This window comes from Ctenopharyngodon idella, chromosome 2 (assembly GCF_019924925.1).
Source record: "Ctenopharyngodon idella isolate HZGC_01 chromosome 2, HZGC01, whole genome shotgun sequence".
Classification (NCBI taxonomy): Eukaryota; Metazoa; Chordata; class Actinopteri; order Cypriniformes; family Xenocyprididae; genus Ctenopharyngodon; species Ctenopharyngodon idella.
In genome coordinates this window covers 6,050,003-6,068,798 of record NC_067221.1, presented here as the reverse complement: position 1 = coordinate 6,068,798, position 18,796 = coordinate 6,050,003, and the positions used below count along the sequence as shown (strand labels likewise).

General features: G+C 37.1%; 1 protein-coding gene across 1 annotated transcript in view; it reads right to left on the bottom strand.

Annotated features, from left to right (window-relative positions):
* Positions 1-497: 497 nt before the first annotated feature.
* insra (insulin receptor a) overlaps positions 498-18,796 on the bottom strand; it is a 67,095-nt gene continuing 48,796 nt past the window's right edge. The window contains exons 8-21 of the mRNA XM_051918172.1: positions 16,805-17,055; positions 15,946-16,113; positions 14,715-14,913; positions 11,332-11,615; positions 11,110-11,249; positions 10,434-10,593; positions 8,957-9,059; positions 8,805-8,872; positions 8,364-8,593; positions 7,320-7,430; positions 7,003-7,162; positions 4,509-4,638; positions 4,258-4,392; positions 498-2,138 (exon numbers count right to left, since the gene is read on the bottom strand). Coding sequence (XP_051774132.1) covers positions 1,784-2,138; positions 4,258-4,392; positions 4,509-4,638; positions 7,003-7,162; positions 7,320-7,430; positions 8,364-8,593; positions 8,805-8,872; positions 8,957-9,059; positions 10,434-10,593; positions 11,110-11,249; positions 11,332-11,615; positions 14,715-14,913; positions 15,946-16,113; positions 16,805-17,055 — 2,494 coding nt within the window. The 3' untranslated portion in view covers positions 498-1,783. The remainder of the gene's footprint in view (positions 2,139-4,257; positions 4,393-4,508; positions 4,639-7,002; positions 7,163-7,319; positions 7,431-8,363; positions 8,594-8,804; positions 8,873-8,956; positions 9,060-10,433; positions 10,594-11,109; positions 11,250-11,331; positions 11,616-14,714; positions 14,914-15,945; positions 16,114-16,804; positions 17,056-18,796) is intronic.

Below are 18,796 nucleotides of genomic sequence, written 5' to 3'. Positions count from 1 at the left end.
CAGTTTCAAAAACGCGGTTTGAAATCGCTAGTGTTCCTTACGTCACAAACTACCTTGTAACCAATCACGTCAACGTGTGGGCGGGCTTTAGCATATCATTAACTATGACCGCTCTGAAGCAAGTGAGTTGTGCAACATAAGCAACACATTATTAGCTGTCAAGCAAAAGGCTAATCATATTGATTACCGCTATGTGTCTGACGTTGTAAAGAGCGATACCATTGTGCAGCGTTTACCTCAGTAAAGTTGACTGAGTGGATCTCTGGGCTCGTGCGAGTGAGTGGAGGCGGGGCTAATTAGCATATTCATAGATCTGCGTATACTAAATGAAGCATGTAGAGTTACATTCAAGCTATTTTAAAACATTTTCACAGGAAAAACATTTAAATATGTAATTTTGGTGATCAAAGATGAGTTTTAAGGGATACAATTATTGACTAGAGTGGGACTTTAAAAAGATATATTTATATTAAATATAAATAAAAGACAACTTCCTGTTTGTGGGATGAATTTTATCATGATCTTGCATTTTTGTCATATGTCTCTTCACAGTTTATCACACAAATTGTGCGAATCTGATGTAAAACACTTACTTCGTTAAAATGACCCTGTATCTATGATCTGTGCTTTGATGGACTTTCTCACAACCGCTCACAAGAAAAACATGACAGAAACACATCCATTCGCTCTTCTTGAATGCACCTCACTGCTTTATTTACAGCAGTTATTTCCATTGATATCAAGATTTGACATCTGAAGCCGAAGGCATCTAGACACTCCTGTGCATCTTGGAGCTGATGGCTGATCAGAGGTCCAGGATGATTAGTATGATTTTCGGATTAGAAAAAATAAAGATTCGAGACAAACATGTAAAAACATTTCTACAACCGGCAATAACTCGAATGACGACATATCAACTATGTACAAAAACATCAATAATATATTTATATATACTTTTATCGTCATCTATACCCACTAAAATATATCAAAGCAGCAACTATTGGTCAATCCGAGGAACTCTTTTTGTCAAAAGTCCTGAAAACGGTTTAAATATCCTTCAGCTGTAAATGTGTGAACACCAGGGGGGAAAAAGAAGAAAAGGAGCACAGGTAAGCAAATAAATAAAAAAATAAGAGTCCAAAAATCTGTTCGTTCTCTCTGTGTAGTCTGGAATACTGAGTCGCAGGTAGAAAAGCAGTGTCTTGTACAGGCTTCCCCTGTAGACAGTTTGTTCTTGGAAGGACGCTAAACGTCATCCTACAGTTCCCAAGTTCAACAGGTTTGCCACCAAAGCCAAAAGTGTACAGATTCAGACACAACTCCATGTTGTCATGACATAGGCCACAAATAGAGTAAGGTCACTTTTTTTTTTTTTTTTAATTTAATTTTATATATATTTTGTCTTTTTCTGGAGAAAGTCCGGGAGAATCTGTTGGTGGATGAGGAGAGAGTCTGAGGAGATGTAAGGTTTAAAGCAGCCTTCTGGTTGTCTGAGGTTAGTTTCACAGTTTGTTCCATTTGACCAGTCCTTGAAACTTGGCAATATATATATATAAAAAAAAAAAAAAACACGACAGAAAAGAAGCAGTTAATGTGTATTTTCTTCTTTAAATACAAAAAAATAAAGCCTGCACCCTGTATCATCATCATACTGAGGCAGTAAAGAAGAAAACGAATGTCCTGAGATTACTTTCTGAAGGGCTTCTGATAGAGAGCTCAATAAAAGTGAATCTATAAAATGATGAAAAAAAAAATCTAATATAGCTTGATGGGATTAATAATATTAAGAAGGGTTAGATCGGGGTAGGGATAAGATGCGTCCGTTTTTCTTGCCGCCGTTCATATGCGTATACGGCACGTGCTCCTCATAACTCCCTCGAAGGCCCACGGATGAGCCCTCGTCCCCATCTAGACAGCACTCCCTCTGAGAGTACGAGGAAGGGTCCAGCGGGATGCTCTCCATGTTCTCCAGGTCCATATCAAACTCTTCCGTCTCGGGCGGCTTGTTCTCCTCACTGTAGAAGAAGGAGACCTCCTGAAACGAGGGATGCAGATCCTCCCGGAGCATCTCGATGATCTCCTGGAAGGCGGGCCTCATTTTGGGATTGTAATGCCAGCACATCTGCATCAGGTTATGCCTGGAAGATCAGGAAACAGGAGATATGTAAAATTCAAGTACATTTATTTATGTTAAAGGGTTAGTTCACCCAAAAATGAAATTTCTGTCAAGTACTCACCCTCATGTCGTTCCACACCTGTAAGACCTTCGTTCATCTTCAGAACACAAATTAAGATATTTCTGAGGTTTTTTATCTCCCATAGAAAGCAATGAAATTACCACATTCAAGGCCCAGAAAGGTAGTAAAGACATTGTTAAAATAGTCAACGTGACTGCAGTGGTTCAACCTTAATGTTATGAAGCGATGAGAATACTTTCTGTGCGCAAAAACAAAACAAAAATAGTGACTTTATTCAACAATTTCTTCTCTACCCTGTTAGTCTCCTATGCAGTTAACGCAGTGCAGAGCTTCCATGTTTGATGTGTGTTTCAATGCAAACTGCATAGGAGAATGACAGAGTAGAGAGGAAATTGTTGAATAAAATCGTTATTTTTGTTTTGTTTTTGCACACAAAAAGTATTTTCATCACTTCATAACATTAAAGTTGAACCACTGCAGTAATGTTAACTGTTTTAATGATGTCTTTACTACTTTTCTGGACCTTGAATGTGGTAATTACGTTGCTTTCTATGGGAGATTAAAAAAAATAACCTCTCGGATTTCATCAAAAATATCTTAATTTGTGTTCTGAAGATGAACGAAGGTCTTGCGGGTTTGACGGAAATTTCATTTTTGGGTGAACGAACACTTTAAATGTAAATTTTTTTAAAGCCATGTCAGCAGCAAGGCTATCTTCATGGTGAGAACAAAGTGAATAAAAAAATTAAAATGAACTATATAAGACATTTAAGATTAATATAAGAGAAAATTTCTAAATACATTTAGGTGATACTTTTTTTAAATACATCAGTTACACATATCTATGAATTAAAACATTAAAAACAGTGCAGTCCAGTAAAATATGTTTAACAGTCATTAGCTATGTTTCCATCCACCTATTTTTATGCGCATTTTGGTATATCGATTAAAAAAAAAAAAAAACACTAAATGGAGACGCCAAAATGTGCATACATTCTAAAAATGTGCATAAAAAAGCTCAAATGAGTAGGATAAATTTTTTATGCGATACGAAAACACGTGCATAAACTACGATGGAAACACTTTTACCGAATAAATTCCTTGATGAGCATCAAAAAAGACGTGACTATGCGATGGGATGGCATGACTGAACCAACCAGTGGACTGATCTCGTTGCACAGCATCTGAAATGCTGTTTTGGTCATTCTGTAATGCCTGAGCAAAGTCTGTCGTTAAAGTGGTTCAATATAATTCCCTCCCAGAAGTGCCTTACACGATTGCGTTCACAAACACCAGGCATCTGAATGCAAGATAACATTACAGCATTTATTGTGCTTCATCTGCGCACTCTGAGGCGCAAGTAATTTATTATACACAAAAATGATTATATACAGTGCAGCAACTTCCATTTTTCTTAGTGACATTTAGTGCCAGTTTATCAGGATTTTGTTCTCTTTGGGTCACTGGATGGAAACAGTGCTTTATTTGCAAATGTTTTATGCGATATTCCAAATTCGCAACTTTGGATGGAAACATAGCTATTGGCGTTTGACAAGGAAAGCATGACTGTGGTTCTTCACGTTTCAATAAATAACCATGTGTGAATCCTAAATGACCTAAAAGGGACCTAGTAAAAATAACTTGATACCTATATTTGAAATTTATTATACTAGGATTTATTTGCTACAAGTTGCAAAATTCCAGTAACAGTCAATTTATGGAGATGCATTGCAATTTCCAGCTTGTTGCAAAGGACTTCTTGCAAGGACAAAAAAACACTGATCAATAAGATTAGAAAACAAAATGTTGAAAAGAAGGTTATAGAAAAATGTAAATATTTCTAGCAAATATAAAAATGCACTGCTAATAATAAAAAAATGATCATTCTTTCATGATGTGCAGGTGAAAATATTGACAGGACAAGTAGACTACTGTAAGTACTGGTCCGACTGACCAGCAGAAAAAACTCCTTTTTGAGCCCATACACAGTAAAGTTAGCATTGCAATAAAAACCAACTTTGGGATGTTAACACGAGCAATAATTCAGTAATACACTCACAATCTGTCTGCGCAGTTGTCAGGTCTGTCCAGGAATCCTCCCTCCATCACAAACTTAAGGACTTGTTCATTGGACAGCCCCTGGTAGGGTTGCTCAGCCAGAGTACTGATCTCCCATAACACCACACCAAACGACCTGGACAAGCACAACGTGGGTCACGAGTGACTAAAACATACTCTAAGGATTGTCCTACAAAAATGATGCATGGCTTCATATGGTTGTATGTGTGTGTGTGCACGTGGTCGGCTCACCAGCAGTCTGAATGAGCGGTGAAGACTCCATCCTTCAGCGACTCAGGGGCCATCCATCTCACAGGAAGCAGGCCCTTCCCACCCTTTCTGTAGTAATCCGTCTCATAAATGTCTCTCGTCATGCCAAAATCTGACAGCAGTCAACACAAGATCATTAGAAAACTCTTAAAACAACAGATGACACAATCAACGTATGAGATATACTACAACACATCCCGTGCTTCATACCTCCTTTTTCATTATGAGCTTGCATTCAGCATCTCATTTTGGCACTTTTGTGTGGCAAAGCTAGACTATTTTACTAGCCTTGTGCAGTTATTTTATTTAGGATACATACTAGACCCAAAATGAGTTCCACCCGGACTGTGAAACATTTATCATAAATGGACATAATTATACGCAGTGTTTTTTCATCCATACGAAAACGAAGCATCTGAAGTGGCACCTATTATTAAAAAAAATGCATTTTAACAAGGTATTTACACAGAAATCATAATTGTGGGACACGATTAATCGTTCAGAGTGTCTGCCTTGTGTAGATTCTTGAGCACAGAGGACAGAAAACGCATTTAGAGTTATCTATTTCTACTTGTCACAGGTTCACTTATAATAAAGGAAAAATGAGTAAAAGATATTAGTTTAGATATTATGGTAATGTAATGCTTTTTCTTTTTTCCACAAATGCAAGATACACAAATAAAATGTAACTGGATTATTTGTGAATCTATACTGGGAAAATCAACCTTCAAAAGACAATTTTGAATATTTAACATTTATTGTTTGGTATTGGTATTATCCCTGCATCCGAATATTCATACTTCCCTACTATAGTATGTGAAAAACAGAATGTCTGAATTCATAGTTTTCATAAAACAGTCGGCGTAAAGTAGGACTGGGCATTTTTTCAGATTTTTTCAATTAATTTGAATGTAATGTTTAGCCTCGAGTTTATTATATTTAAATCAAGAAATCGCGATTTTGATTAAAAATGTTAGCAAACGTTACAATACAGCAATGATAACCGTTAAGAGAAGAAAATACCACATGATTAACCGCTCGTGTGACGCTCTATGAACGTAGAACACATCGCTGGTCTTAAAGCGGCTGTTCACTCAGAAATGCGTTATTGTGTTGAAAAAAACAAGACAACTTGCAAGACAACAAAAAAAAGTTCAACTTGCGTTTAACAACTTTGCTTTTTTCTCATTCCACTGCCCTAGTGGAATGAGAAAAAAGCAAAGTTGTTAAACGCAAGTTGAACTTTTTTTTTTTTCTTGAGCGCCGCGTTTTTACAATGCCGTTTCATGGGTGAGACACTGCAAAAGATGAGAGACACGAGTGCAACAGCCAAACACATCCACCAAACATAAAAACAATAGGAAAAAATAGCGCAATGAAATGCAAAAACCTGTAAAGAACTACTACTGTATGTTTGATATTTCATGTTGCATGATGGTGACAGGCTGAAAGGAGCTGTTATTTTCTGTTTTTACAAAGCTGTTAATAATAGCCTATTACTGGTGTTATTTATTGCTATTACTTTTTGAACCTGAAACAGTGCAAGTTATCGTGGGACTTAGGATCGCTCAGGGCATTGCACAGATAATATAGAGACAGGACCTCTTTAAAGGAGTAGTTCATTTTCAAATAAAAATTTCCTGATAATTTACTCACCCCCATGTCATCCAAGATGTCCATGTCCTTCTTTCTTCAGTCCAAAAGAAATGAAGGTTTTTGATGAAAACATTCCAGGATTTTTCTCCATAAAGTGGACTTCAATGGCCTCCAAACGGTTGAAGGTCAAAATTACAGTTTCAGTGCAGCTTCAAAGGGCTTTAAATGATACCAGACAAGGAATAAGGGTCTTATCTAGCGAAACGATTGGTCATTTTCTAAAAAAAATCTAAATGTATATGCTTTATAGGCACAAATGATCGCATCACAAGTGCTTCCACCAGAGCGCGATTCCGTATTCTTCAAAAAGCTTACGCTGAATGTCCTACGCCTTCCCTGTTCAACTTATGGAAAAAACGGAACTGGCGCCACGTTCGTTACATAAGTTGAACAGGGAAGGCGTAGGACATACAGCGTAAGCTTTTTGAAGAATACGGAATCGCGTTCTGGTGGAAGCACTTGTGATGCGATCATTTGTGCCTATAAAGCATATATATTTTGATTTTTTTTAGAAAATGACAGATCGTTTCGCTCGATAAGACCCTTATTCCTCGTCTGGTATCGTTTAAAGCCCTTTGAAGCTGCACTGAAACTGTAATTTTGACCTTCAACCGTTTGGAGACCATTGAAGTCCACTATAAGGAGAATAATCCTGGAATGTTTTCATCAAAAACCTTAATTTCTTTTGGACTGAAGAAAGAAGGACATGGACATCTTGGATGATATGGGGGTGAGTAAATTATCAGGAAATTTTTATTTGAAAGTGGACTAATCCTTTAAGCTTAAATAAACAAATGTACACCCGTCACTAGTAATGTACCTCCAATTTTTACGGTCAGGTCTTCGGCCACCATGCAGTTCCTGGCAGCAAGGTCTCGGTGCACAAACTTCTTGGCGTTCAAGTAAGCCATGCCATCTGCTATCTCTGCGGCCATTTGAATCATCTCTTTCAGCGTTGGAGGAGGCCGACCTGGGTTATTCTGTAACAAAGCAATCAAACAACACAGTAAAACAAAAATACATTATTTTTTATATATATATATATATATATATATATATATATATATATATATATATATATACATACAGTATCTAAAAACTCTAGCAGGTCTGATAGTGACACTTCTGATTTGTTACCTCTGAGTCAGGTCTGAGAGAACGCAGGAAACTCTTCAGATCTCCATGTGTCATGAGCTCCATCACCACTAGGGTGGGCTGGCCTTTAGACACCACCCCCAGCAGCCTCACCTAACCCACAAGATCATGTCAGTTACCATCAGAATATGCCACAGTCCAACCAGTGTTATTATTAACTACAACTAAACCTAAAAATATCAAAATCATTCTCAGTAATTAAAATAAAACCTAAAAAGTATATGTTGAATAGTTCGAATAGTTTTGTGGAAACCGTGATACACTGTCATTCAAAACTGACAGTAAAGACATTTATAATGTTACAAAAGATTTCTATTTTAAATTAATTCTATTCTTTTAAACTTTCAATTCATATAAGAATCCTGAAAAATGTATTCCTTGGTTTCCACAAAAATATTAAGCAGCAAAAACTTTTCAACACTCATAATAAGGACCATTATCAATATTTGAGCACCAATAATAATTAATAATAATAATTGATAATGACTGACAACCAAATCAGAATATCAGAATGATTTTTGAAGGATCATGTGACACTGAAGAATGGATTAATGATGCTGAAAATTTAGCTTTTATATTACAGGAATAAATCACATTTTAAAATATATTCAAACCGAAAACTGTTATTTTAAATTGTAATAACATTTCACAGTATTACTGTTTTTACTGTACTTTAGATCAAATAAATGCAGCGATGGTGAGACATCTTTCAAAAAAGATTAAAAATCTTAATTATTCCAAACTTTTGAGCAGTAGTGTCTATATATAAATATTAGATTAAAAGAAATGTTGCCTTGGTAACTAACTGAAATTAATAAATTCTAAAATTAAAACAGATATAAAATTAAATTGGAAATATTAAAAAAAAAAAGAAAAAAAAAGATAAAAGCACAAACTACTAAAATTAAACATTTAAATGAAAATATAAAATAAAAGCTTATTCAAAATAATAATAAACAATATATAAACAAATACTAAAATAAGACTACAAAACACATAGGCTGATATGTAAGAGACATGTCTTACCACATGGTGGCAGCTGAACGCCTTCATCACAGAAGCTTCGTTGAGGAACTCGATCCTCTCTCTGAGGCTGGCCGACTCGTTAACCGTCTTCACTGCAACACGGGTCTGTGGCTCGCCTTTGACTATGTCCTTTCCGATGCCCTCATACACCATGCCGAAAGATCCCTGGCCTAACTCTCGCAATAGGTTAATCTTTTCACGGGGCACCTCCCACTCGTCTGGCTCATACACTGCACAAACACAACACACATGCAGGACACACAGTGTCATATTTGAGATGGAGCAGATCTCAGGCAAAAGAGAAAGTCATTTTAAATGTGATAATCTGCTTAAATCGATCGTTAATGTGATCAACTCTTCTATTAGAACTAAATTAAATGTGCATCGACCCCAGCATTTTCTGCTAAAGGTCACACACGCAGGGAAAGGAAAGTTGCTCACCCTCATCTGGGCTGAAATACTCTGGATTTGGGGAGGTATAAAGTCGCCCAGTTGGACCTTCTGTTTGCCTGGTCAAAAATTAATGAAATTCGTTACTTACCTCATAAAGAATAGTTTTATGCTTGAGTTTTCAGGACAATCACAACACTTACTTTTTCTTGAACATGAAAAAGCCCACACCTCCCATCACAAGGAGTAAAAAGACACAGATCACCGGACCAATCACAATCTTCAGCATGTTGGATGGGTCCACACCTGTTCACATAGATACAACCAAAAAATATATAAAAGTTGTGCACTTCCAAACTAAGTTGTATACAGGTGCAGGACACAATGGAGCAAATAATACTTAATAGATTAAATAAAAAATATTCTCTATATACTGATATTAACAGGAAGCATTAAAATGCCAAGGAATAAAAAAAATCAATTAAAGGCACAATATGTAATTTTTCACCACTAGAGGTCACTAATTCATAACAAAGGCGTAATTTAATGATGCATGGGAGGTGTAGTCTTCACATCTACAGCCAATGGAATCGAATCCAATGGGACTCATGCAGAAATCATATTCATGGATGAGCTAATGTTTTAAAGAACTATTAACATTACTGTAGTATGAAGCAGGGTGGAGCTGAAAGACATTGGAACGGAACGAGGCCGCTGAAGCAATTGCTAATGAGAGACGAGTGCGACACACGGCTCAAGAGCAGTGGAACATTTATTATGCCACAGACGAACGCTTCTGCTTCTTCCGCTCATGAGTATGTGGGGTAACACAGCGCTGTTTATCATATTAGATACATTTGTGTGTTGACAGTTGTTATAATGCTACTCTGTGCATTCGCTCGGCTGGCTACTAAGAGACACTTGTTGCACACTGCAGTAAGCTAGATCGAAATTAGTCATGGTAAAATATGGCGGTAAATCAAGAAAACGAGATTTAAACAATAAGACTTACTGTGTTGAGCTATATAACATGATTAGTTCTCTGTCAATGAATGTATCCAAACAGTTGCTCACCTGTCTAATAAAACACATACTATATTAAAGCGTCTTTGGTGTTTCCATGGTTTCTACAAAATAAAACCGGAAATCGAGGGTAATAATGTCATTGATAGGCGACGCTGGTTAAAATTGCTTATTTCTCTGTATTTAAACATTCTTGGAAACATTTGGGATAGTGTAAGTACACAAGTCAACAAAATAAATAACACTGTTCTAGTGGTTTTGGGATATTTTCATCCAAAAATCTTACATATTGTGCCTTTAATATAAAAAATAATTAAAATAAAACCCACAACAAAATTAACCAATAATAAACAATAAAAATGACCACAAAACAAAACCAATTTATGGTTTAAAAAAAACTGAATTGCAACATGGCATCTTAGGGCTTCCATATTGAACAACTGCAACATTTTGACCATTTTTCCATACTATAGACGTAGAGGTTGAAACTTTCAAATTGTTCAATATAACTCAATAGTATCAGTGTGTGAATATTTAGTTTTTTTCCAGATACACACACACACACAAACCTCTTCAAAATTCAGTTATGTGTGTCTCATGCATAATTTAATAACTGAAGATATGATATTCATAGGCATTATAGACAAGCCGTCTTACGTAGGTCCTGAACATAGAAGTGTGTTGGCTCTGTCCACGATCCATTGCCTGCCAAGGAGGTTGCTCTGATCCGCACTGTATAGTTCCCAGGGTGCACCACTCTCAGCTTACAGCCTCCGTCTGCAATATAATTCTTCCTGGATACGCAGTGGTGCAGCTCCTTAGACATAAAGGCATGCAGTTAGATAACCCATATTGCTGTGCACATCGAACTCAAGACGGCCATTATTCGGTGGCAAAGGCTTAGTTATCATCATGTTTTTAAAGTCCATCTCACAACAATACATATAAATATTACTCATCAGATTTTAATGAAACTGCTAGAGGTCAGTGTAAACAGAGCGTTTCAAATCCATCAACCCAAACAGGTGCATGTGCCGCTAAGTGCAAAACCATCACATTTTGTTTTGCTTATAACAATTATTAACCTTTATATAATCATCCCTTGTTTATCCGAGGCTTTTCAAAAACAGCATTAGGAACATTTCCTCTGTTTCTGGCTGGATTTCTCCATGGTTACAGAAATACACAGCTGAAGCAATTATGTTAAAAAAGCTTGTTTATTTGGAGCTATTTGGAGATTTCATCAGGGCTGATAAAAATCAGTTTAAAAGTGCAGCCAGCATTCATGGGAGCAGAGTGCAGGCTTCCATCTCTATCCTGTGTAACATCTCACCTCTGTATCTCCCAGTCTCTTGTAATGGACTTCATAGAGAATAATCATGCCATTAGGGGCCTTGGGCTCCATCCACCTGATGTGTACAGAGTACTCCGACACCTCATAGGTTATCGGACCCACAATGTCATCAGCTTTTTCTGTACAAAAACAGAAGACTATATGTCAATAAAAACAACTATACTATATGAAATAATGCATTATAAAATTACAATCCCACACCTTCGGGCATGGTGCGGGCACTGACGTAGGCCGCCATACTGCAGCGAGTGGGGTCACTCTCATGGTTGCAGGCATGGATTTCTATCTGGTAGCTGGTGAAATGGCGCAGATTGGAGATGACTGTCGACTCCTTGGCATGAACAATCAGTGAAATCTTATTGGCCTCTGCTTCTTCCTCTGGGCTACGAGTGGCAGAGCCATTGGGCAACGAGGAGGGTGTAGTGAAAAGACGAGAGGAGGTCCTATTGGCAATGCCCACCAGAGATCTGCGCTGTCTTGATGTCCTGGGTACACAGAAACATGTAAAGAGAAGGAAGACAGTCTAGATTTAGGTTCAGTCTTAAAGGGGTCCTTGATTTTGATTTCACTTTTTTAACTTTAGTTAGTGTGTAATGTTGCTGTTTGAGCATAAACAACATCTGCAAAGTTACGACGCTCAAAGTTCAATGCAAAAGGAGATATTTTTTTTAAAGAATTCTCTGTTTAAGGACTACAACAAACGGCTGGTAGGGACTACAACGAGCTTCTTCCCGGGTTAGTGACATCACTAACCCCAAAATTTACATAAACCCTGCGCCAGAGAACACGCAACAAAGGGGGTGAGGCCATGTTGGGCTGCTTTAGAGAAGAGGAAGAGTTGTTGTAGTAGAGTGTTGTTGCCATGCTGTCATTTTACGCCGGACTGCTTCACAAACGAGGGTCAATTCAACACTGGATTTGCACAAAAGATTAACATGACGGCACATGCTAGTCGATGAGTTGAATCAACTCCACAGCAACTACATACATTTATCCACTAACCATTCAGAAACGTCCAGTTTCATTCTAAAAGTTGTAACTTCTTCCTGAGTCTCTCCATCAGTGTCGACTCCGGTTTGAACAATGTAAGGCTGAACACCGTTACTGACAATCCTCATTTTGGCTGCGTGAGATTCTCCAGCTTTGTTGTTGTTGAGCAACCGAAGCGCGAGCTGTTAAAGCTCCGCCCTCTTCTGGAAAGGGGGCCGGGAGCAGCAGCTCATTTGCATTTAAAGGGACACACACGAAAACGGTGTGTTTTTGCTCACACCCAAATAGGGGCAAATTTGACAAGCTATAATAAATGATCTGTGGGGTATTTTGAGCTGAAACTTCACAGACACATTCTGGAGACACCAGAGACTTATATTACATCTTGTAAAAGAGGCATTATAGGTCCCCTTTAAAGCATATTCAGGTTGGACTTTAAGATGGTTTTTTATCTTGAATTAGAGCATGTGAATGACTGTTGTAGTTTTTTTTGTGAACAGGCATTTAATTTGTCTACAATACATCAGATGTTTGTGGATGTTGAAAAAGTGTGCATATGTTGTGATTCCAGCTGATGTGAGTCATGCAATAATGCATGTAACATTAATAAAAACATTAATGTGTAAACAGCAATCTGATTGACTAAATGACAGTTCTATGTTGCAGTACTTATTTCGTTCAATAATCTAATGGTCACCTGCGCTAAACAAATGTTCAATCCTTCAAAGCAATGTGGGAAAAATCAAAAGAAATGTAACATATGCCTGATGACGCAGAGTTTTTCCTTCATTCTCACTAAGAAGGAAAAGAGCTCCCATTATCCTGTCATTGTTGAATACAGACCACAAATGACTGTATAATTGCATAAAAACCGTAGCAATTTACAGTTTAGGAAATATCTGGAGTCTGAAAGCAATTAAAGTGACTATTCATTCAACACCTCTGAACAAACTGAAATATAAGCAACTTTGAAATCTTTTGAGCACAGTTTTCTTTCTGTGACATTTCCTATTGAAGCAGGTTGTTAGCAGAAACACTCTCATTATGAAAGAGAATTTGATTGGACAAAAATACTTCCCCCACCTTTACCACTACTAAAGATGTTTCAAACTCTAAATCAAACTTTAATTCGGCAAGGATGCATTAAATTGATTTGAAAAGACATTTAAAAAGATTAAATAAAAAAAAGATTTTTTTGGAACTTTCTATTCATCAAAGAATCCTGAAAAAAAAAAAAAAAAAAAACAAATGTATCATGGTTCCAACAAAAATATTAAGCAGCATAACTGTTGTCAACATTGGTAATAATAAGTGTTTCTTGAGCAGCAAATCAGCATATTAGAATGATTTCTGAAGGATCATGTGACTGAAGACTGGAGTAATGATGCTGAAAATTCAGCTTTATCACAGGAATAAATTACTTTTTAAAATGTACTAAAATAGAAAACAGTTCTTTTAAATCATAATAATATTTCACAATATTACTGTTTTTTCGGTCAAATAGACTTTCATTAAAATCTTACCGACCCCAAATGATTGAACGTTGGTGTATTTGACGCACATTACCAGAAGACAAAGTCTAAATGTGTATCTTCGCTAAAGGCTATTTTGGCCATCTTTTAAAGCGTACAACTAGCATGCATGGACTGCAAGCCACAAAATTCCAGTTCATTGGGTTCATTACAAGCATCGCCTCTAGAGGGAGCAAATGAGCATTTCATGTGGTTGATTTTAACTATTCCAGCGGTGAACCACTACCAGAGCACCTCAGCCTTCAGTTATTTCCTCATATATAAGAGCTCAGGACAGGAGGATTCAGCACTTTTTGGTGTGCTCTAAGAGCCAAAGCATTTCTGAGGATAAAATCATTCTCAAGTAAAACCATATTTTAAAGTCTAAATAAAACGAATTGAATACTTTTTATAGTCTGTAAAATCGCAGTGAATAAAACGTGCAGAACAATGAAGGGTAGCGAGACAAACCGCTTGTGTAGGAGTCTCCACTTCCTCTGTGGTAGTCGTTGTCAACATTGTCCATCCCCACCACAGACCAGACAACATCTTCCCCCCCAAAACAAAGATTACACTAAACCAAGGCCTGAGTGAAATTGTGTGTGTACGTGGGAGTGTGCATGTGTGTAGGAGTGGAACGAGATCTTTAGAGCCAGCTGTGAGCTTCTGAAGGCCAAAGATACACCAAGAAGGTGGAAATGCAACTAACAAAAACATGTACTCAAGGTCTTGGAGTCAAAAACAACCCAGCGAGGGAAAGTGTTCGGACCACTACTAAGACGTTCAACCCTGAGTTTAGAACTCTAAACAAAACAGATGAACACCGTAACAACATGAACCACTTGAGAATCTCCACCTATTTTGATAATTGATCAATCTGTTGATTATTTCATATATTAATTAGATATTTCACATCTTGCACAATGCTCTCCTTCAAACTATGAGAAAACGGTCTGCATAAGTTTATATAATGTACAATATATACTGACTATATATGAAAAATTCTTTCAAATAAAAAAGTCTATATGATTCATTTTTGCAGTTCTAATCTAGACTAGTTAAATGAGGAACTGTGAAATTTACCTGAGCTCAAAGACTTCATTATGGAGGTAGTTCTCAAAGGTTTTGCGGTACTCTGTCTCTTCTGCCTCTTTCTTCAGCTGTTTCTCTGTTTTGGGGCAGGCGCAGCAGCGGCTATCTTGGCCTTGCTCCTCGGTTTGGTTCCACTTCTGTTCCTCTTCGTTGTCCACTTGTGTGGGAGCTCTGGTGGGCAGCTTCATACCTGAACAACAGAAACATAAGGCTTCGATTTTGCTCTCCAATCAAAGCACTTCCAGTAGGGGTGGGCGATATGGCAAAAATATCATATCACGATTTTTTTCAGGAAAATCACGATTCACGATTTTTATCACGATTCTTCATGTTGTTTTTACTATTTTGCAAGTGACTGAGCATTACAGCCAAACTAATTTCCCTATTTTAAAAACAAAGCCTTACAAAATAACAAAATATAAAATAAAATTAAAAATGGCAGACATTTAGGCCAAAGTGGCGAAGATAAAAATCTTTGTCATTATTTTTTATGTTATTTGTTATTATTTGTTATTAATTTTATCTTTGTTATTAAAAAAGAAGAAAAACATAGGCTACACATTATACAAATGAAATTAATAAAATGATTTATTTTTTCAGCTACAGTAGATGTATTTAACAGTAGCATTCAAGTAAAAAATTAAATGAACAAATATAAAAATATAACACTAGACTTCTCTGTATAAATTATACATTGATTCTTAATAAAGCTAATGTATTAAAGTTCTCACATTTTAATCGTCCACGATCAAAAATCGTTGTCTCGCACACCCCTAACTTCCAGCTAATTAGGTGCTATGACCCATGTATCAATAGTTAAAAATACAAAAAAGCCTGTAAAAAAAGGTTTTTATCTCGCAATTCTGACTTTTTATCTCGCAATTCTGACTTTATATCTCCCAATTCTGACTTTATATCTCGCAATTCTGACTTTATAACTCGCAATTCTGACTTTATATCTCCCAATTCTGACTTTATATCTCCCAATTCTGAGTTTTTAATCACACAATTCTGACTTTATATCACACAATTCTGACTTTATAACTCACAATTGTGAGAAAAAAAAGTCAGAATTGTGAGATAAAAAGTCGCAATTACCTTTTTTATTTTTTATTTCATGGTGGAAACAAGCTTCCATAGATAACATTTCAAATCTTACCAACCCCAAACTTCTGAACGGTAGTGTGTATGTTTTATATTATGTTCCTTTATGTTTTCTAACCTTTCTGACAGTAATCAAACTTGTAGAGCTCGCTGGCCTCTGGTTGCTGCTGGCAGAAGACTAAGTAGTGTGTGATGTTTCCGTTTGGATCGTTAGGAGGCTTCCACTTCAGAATGATCTGAGATGAGGAGTTTGACGAGGATATGGGGTCCAGGGGCACAGAGGGTTCTGAAAAACAACAACAAACAACTCACCCATTAGTAAGTAGAAAAAAATTAACGATTTTGAGGAAGTCCAAGCCAAAAAAAAAAAAAAGTAGACGACTAGTAGACTCTTAACAAAACTCAATTCTGGTTAGACCGCACTGTCAGACTGGGTCACCAACGAGACAAGAAGAATAACGACAGCTTCCTCCTAAAAAGGAAGAAGTAGAGGGGCACCGTCGATGTCACAGTGTGTGAACCCAACCGTTTGCCAAACCAGAAAAAAAAAAAAAAAAGAGAAAAACCCTGAAGCGCTACTTTCAGCTCTTGCCAACCAGCTGCCGAAACAATGTTCTCAGCTTAGTGAATGGTTATGTGGTTTATCAGGAAGGAAAGACAAAACAAGCTCAAAAGGAAGTCAGACAGACACCTGGCAAAACTGAAAGCAAACCACATTTATTTTTTCATCTAAATCACGGCCTGACATCCTGCATACTGCAGAGTGATTTCACACCACTAAAAGTCACCAGTGACCTATTTTACCAGCCTCTGACCTCTTTCATGCCAAGCCTGCACGATAAACACTGCTACTGAAATCAACTTACAGAAAAGACTTCAGAAATGACTAAATTTAGTTTTAAGCTAAAGTTTCATTTTCCTTCCTTTTCCTTGAAAAAATCATAACCTTCCTACAACACTGCTTATGAAGCTCTTACTGGTAGCATTGGTGCGGACATAGATGATTTCGCTCTTTGCCCCATGGACCTGGTGCTCATCAGAAGCGGAGAGCTGGGTTTTGACCATGATGGCATACTGCGTCCATGGCTTCAGAGGAAGGATGAGGTATCCAGGCTCCTGCTGTTCTTTTCCCTCTGTGGCGCGAGGCGGAGGGTCCACATCTGCTATGACCCAGCTGTTAGAGCCACATGCATCCTGACCATCGAACTCAGTCACATTCTTATATGGCCTAGAGAAGCAGAGAGAAATGTTATCAAACACTAACAGAGCATTGCACTGAACTCAATCTACAAACCAAGCACAGCCATAAAATGGACCTTAAAGTCAGGGTAGACACCATTGTTAAAATGGTGAAAATGAAAACGAGGATGTGAGGGATAATACAGTCCGTATAACTTGGTGTGTATCATTAAAGGATTAGTTAATAAAAAAAATGAAAATTATAAGCCATCCTACGTGTATATGACTTTTTTCTTTCAGTCAAACACAATCGGAGTTATATTAAAAAATATTCAGGGTCTTCAAAGCTTTATAATGGGAGTGAATGGGGCTCGAGATTTTGAAGCCCAAAAAAGTACATCCATCCATCCTAATAGTAATCCATACGATTCCAGGGGGTTAATTAAGGCCTTCTGAAGCAAAGCGATGCGTTTTTGTGAGAAAAATATCCATATTTATAACTTTATGTACTATAATCATTAGCTTCCGGTAACGTCTGCGCGCTCACGAGAGAGTTGAGTTCAGGCGGATGAGTGACCTCTGACCTGACGTATGACAGAATGTAGCGTAAGCTTAGGTGAGAGTAGACGCCTCTCGCGGTTCAAACAAATAGGGCTGGGCAACAAACTCAAGCTCCTCCAATATTTCTCTTTAAAAATTCTCTTTTTAGACTTATTCGTGACCGGTGTTTTGTTTTGCTCTATCCTCTGTGCTTCCACGTTCGTCAATATATCATGCTTCGGGTCAGAGTTCACTCTTCCGCCAGAGTCGACTCGTGTACGGAAGTTTATAAAGTTATAAATATGGATATTTTTCTCACAAAAACCCATTGCCTTGCTTCAGAAGGCCTTTATTAACCCCTACTTTTATGATGGATGGATGTGTTTTTTTGGGCTTTAAAATATTGGTTACTATTCACTCCCATTATAAAACTTGGAAGAGGCAGGATATTTTTTAATATAACTCCGACTGTGTTTGGTTGAAAAAGGATGGCTTGAGGTTGAGTAAATCATGAGATAATTTTCCTTTAGGTCAACAAAACATAAAATATAGTCTTCACCAGTGTTAATTTCGTTGACGAATAATTTGTCATAATTTTTGTCAACAACATTTTTTCACGGACGAAAACGAGACGGTGACTAAATAAAAATGCATTTTGAATGACTAAAACTATGACTAAAATCTACTCTAATTTTCGGCAACGAATAAAAACGAGATGAAAATGATCGAGAGGGACGATTTGGGAAGATATCCAGTCCTGTCCTGTGTGGAAGATGCGCACATTTGAATTGTTATGTGCTGATCTAACCACGGGAAAGCGTGGCACTGTTGAGCGCTCTACAGGCTTGCCCAGCTGCACTTCAGACTGCTTTGCAATTAATGAATAACGCACATTTATGCCAAGCGATTGCTTATAAGCTAATGTTGATGAATTATGACAATGTTTACTACACGATGTTTGTATGGTAATATGTTTTAGACGGTTGTAAGAATGCATATTTTATCTCCCTCATCTCAACTTAAAGGAGTGCAGACTGCAGACATTTCAAAATAAGAGTCATGGTGTATTTCGTGATAGTTTATAATTATTATTTTTTCCTGGTCATTATTGTTACTTTGTTAACACAATAAACTGTATTTAATTTAATTTCTATTTATTTTAGAGTTCCGTCACAGGAAGGAAAGACTAAGAACATTATTTGACACATTATTCAATATATTTTACAAGTATAAGGGTTATTATAGTTAAC